This window comes from Capsicum annuum, chromosome 9 (assembly GCF_002878395.1).
Source record: "Capsicum annuum cultivar UCD-10X-F1 chromosome 9, UCD10Xv1.1, whole genome shotgun sequence".
Taxonomy (NCBI): domain Eukaryota; kingdom Viridiplantae; phylum Streptophyta; class Magnoliopsida; order Solanales; family Solanaceae; genus Capsicum; species Capsicum annuum.
The window spans coordinates 57,718,931-57,722,008 of record NC_061119.1 but is presented as its reverse complement, the minus strand read 5'-3'; the positions used below and the strand labels follow the sequence as shown (position 1 = coordinate 57,722,008).

Genomic DNA, 3,078 nt, shown 5'->3' with positions numbered 1-3,078 from the left:
ATAAACCATGATAGTTATGGTAAGTAAATATATGAATTAATCAATCGATAGAATGTTAAGTCTATAAATTACAGAGAACAACTTCTATTATGTTTCCAATCAACCACTATAAATTAGAAAAATAGCTAAACTGGTAACGCAATGCAGCCAGCTGTTTAATCTAACGAGACAATGAAATAACTGAACATTATTTCATCAGTAAATGCCATCATTGACATGTCAAATATATGAAATTCAATTATCCATAATGAACAAATCACAAAAAAAAAATCATTAAGAAAATTGTTTGTTCCAAATCCACAAAACTACTTATTTTCTTGATTGAGTTCCGCAACAATGTCCATCACATCCACTTCTTTTTCTTCATGTTTTTTATCCTCTTCTTCAACTTCTTTCTTCTCATTTTTCTTTTCTTCTTCTTCTAGTGATTTCTTCTCTTCTTTAATGTTTTCAACCTCCTATTCGACCACTAATTCTTCTTCAACTCCCTTCTTATTTTTGTCTTCTTCTTCTTCTGATTTCTTTTCACCATATTCTTTTGTTTTCTCCTCATTTTCCTCTTCTGCTTCAGCTGTCATCTCCTCATGTTTTTCTTTTTCTTCTTCTTCTTCTTCTTTTGCATCTTCTTCATCTGCTGCATTCTCCTCATCCGTTTCTTCTTATTTCTTCTCTTCTTCACCTTTTTAATCTGTTGCATCCATGTCCTTCACTGCGACTACAAGTTCTTCAAGGTTTACTTGATGTCGTCTACGAGGGGGACTGTCCAGGTGCACTATATTATTTTGAAAGGATTACAAAACATATGCAATAAAATTAAATTACAAGAGTAAAAAATAAATTAATTTACTTTCTTCATGTTGCTTCTTCTTGTTCTTCTCGATTCTCCTCAGTCTTTCATCTCTAACAAAAGAAGTAATATCCAGTAGACTTTTCTCAAGCAAAGCAACATGCTCGCACAGGTCATCGTCATTAGAAGCGTCTGGTGAAGGTTTGAGTCCACTTGAACCAGCATGATCACAAGCACGTGGTGTACATGGAACATAATGGTGGCCACCCAAATCTTTGTCTTTGTCTGCAACCTCCGCTGATAAAGTCAGGACAGTCACGCCTTTTAGCTGTGCCTTCAACGCATCGATGGACGTATCCTTAACTTCGTTCATGTATGGCTTAAAATTTTTCATGTATCTCTGGTCTATCTTACGAACAGTAGGGATAAGTTATGGGTGCAAAATCTATAAAAAATAAAAATAAATAACAAGACATTCGCTAATATAATAATATTAGTATCATATCATAATAAGTATAATTTTACCTTTGTGTTCTGTCCTTTGTACTTAAATGAGTCGCCTTCCATTATGTTGGCGCACTTTGACGTGTGCCATCAAAGAAGATGGGGAATGGGCGAGAGAGAATCCAATGACTTGTTGGCGTACCTTCCTAGATGAGGAAATGCCTCATATATCCAAACCTGCAATCAATAGAAGCACAAGTAAGTCTACAATATCTATGTATTATTTAATAAATATGTAGGAGTCATAATAAATCAATAGGATGGTAGATTATAAGTACAAGAAACGCCCAGTAAAATCCAAATAACACGTGCGATTCATTATTCCTCTTTAAAAAGCTTCTTTCTGCTTGGTCAGATCAGTCTTCTTTTTTAGATAGTTCAAGGTCAGCTCAAGGGACTCTTTTCCCCATGGATACCCGCCGAAGAATTCTAAATTAGCCGCCATCTTTATGTGGTCCGAATCCACCTTCTTTGACAGGTCCGTTGCCAGCAGCATCGCGTGCACAAACCAAACCAAAGCACACTTCAACTTTTGTTGATTATTCAGCTTATTACCTTTCATCAGCCTAATAAAATTTGTATCAATAATGCTCTTGTTCTTCGTCACCTTAAAATGAAAGATTTCTCTATTTTGGAGGACTTTGTTCATTTTTGATTCACGGGGATATGCTAAATAATTCATCCCCGTAATCAAAGCAAATTCCTTTAAGCCGAAACAAGCTGGCTTACCGTTTACACAAAATCAAATATCATGCAGTTTTTTTAATTTTTTATACGTTGCAGCAACATATAATGAACCATCTGTCCATTAAACTTAAAATGTTTCGACATATGCCTTAAGTGTCCGAAACATGTCTTCTTAAAATCACAATACAACTTTTGTTCAACAAGAACCCGTCTAAACTCTCGATACATGGCAATTCTTGGACTCACAGAAATCTTTGCAGGAAAAGAGCCAAGATCATCCATCCAAGTTGTTAGGCTGTATAACTCAATGGAGATATCTCTTGCACAAATTGACAAGGATAGGGGATTCTCCTCCCAGTCTTCGCTATCTCTCCTATCCTAACCGTCCCCACTATCACTTTTACTTTCTTCTTTAATTTCCCCCTTGCTTTTACCTTTGCTATCCTCAGCATCCTCACTCTCATTGCACTACTTTCGTCATATTTGAAAATATCGACAAGGATTTTTGATTGGGTTTCCGACTCCGGTTCATCGACTACGGGTTTTTTTCTCTTGGAAGTTTTCAAAACTTCTTCTTATTTTTGCTTCCTACTTTTAGAAGCAGTGGAAGCAGGCCTTTTAACTGCTCTATGAACTCTTCTCACCATTTATGATCTATAGCAAAAAACAAATTTGTAGTGATCAATTTATCGACCACTGGTCTATTAATAAAAACGAACAAATGCAGCAAAAATAAATCTTCAGTGGTTGATCTATGAACCACTAGTTTATTAAGAAAAATGGGAAAACGCCTCACATCAAACATGCAAATCAAGTTCCAACTTCACCAGAGTTCAATTCAAACCAACAAGAACACCATTAAAATGGGTCCAATTCAGTACAAAAAAAAACTAAAAATCAAACTCAATATAACTACAAAAATTGAAAAAATTTCTAATCATTATCCAAAGCAAAACCCGAATAAACATGCAAAATCGACAATGTTAACTAAAAACACTCAAATTTTGACTAATTCAACGAAGAAAAATGTAATTTTTGTCAAAATCGAAGAACCCCAACACAAAGCGTCATCGAAAGAATTACTAAAATGGATCTAAAAC

The 3,078-nt window shown here is 35.0% G+C and overlaps 1 protein-coding gene across 1 annotated transcript; it reads right to left on the bottom strand.

The window, feature by feature from the left end:
* Positions 1 to 458: 458 nt before the first annotated feature.
* On the bottom strand, positions 459 to 1,160 carry LOC124887075 (histone H3.v1-like). The gene is made up of 2 exons (XM_047396253.1): positions 929 to 1,160; positions 459 to 634 (listed from the first exon to the last, which is right to left on the bottom strand). Exons 1-2 carry the CDS (start codon positions 1,158 to 1,160, stop codon positions 459 to 461), a joined length of 408 nt encoding a protein of 135 aa, XP_047252209.1.
* Between the last annotated feature and the right edge of the window lie 1,918 nt (positions 1,161 to 3,078).

Coding starts and splice junctions, on each gene's coding strand:
- LOC124887075 (XM_047396253.1), bottom strand. CDS start 1,160: ATGAACGAAGTTAAGGATACGTCCATCGATGCGTTGAAGGCACAGCTA. Junction 635..928: donor TGTTGCTTTGCTTGAGAAAA/GTCTACTGGATA, acceptor AGGAGAATGCAG/CAGATGAAGAAGATGCAAAA.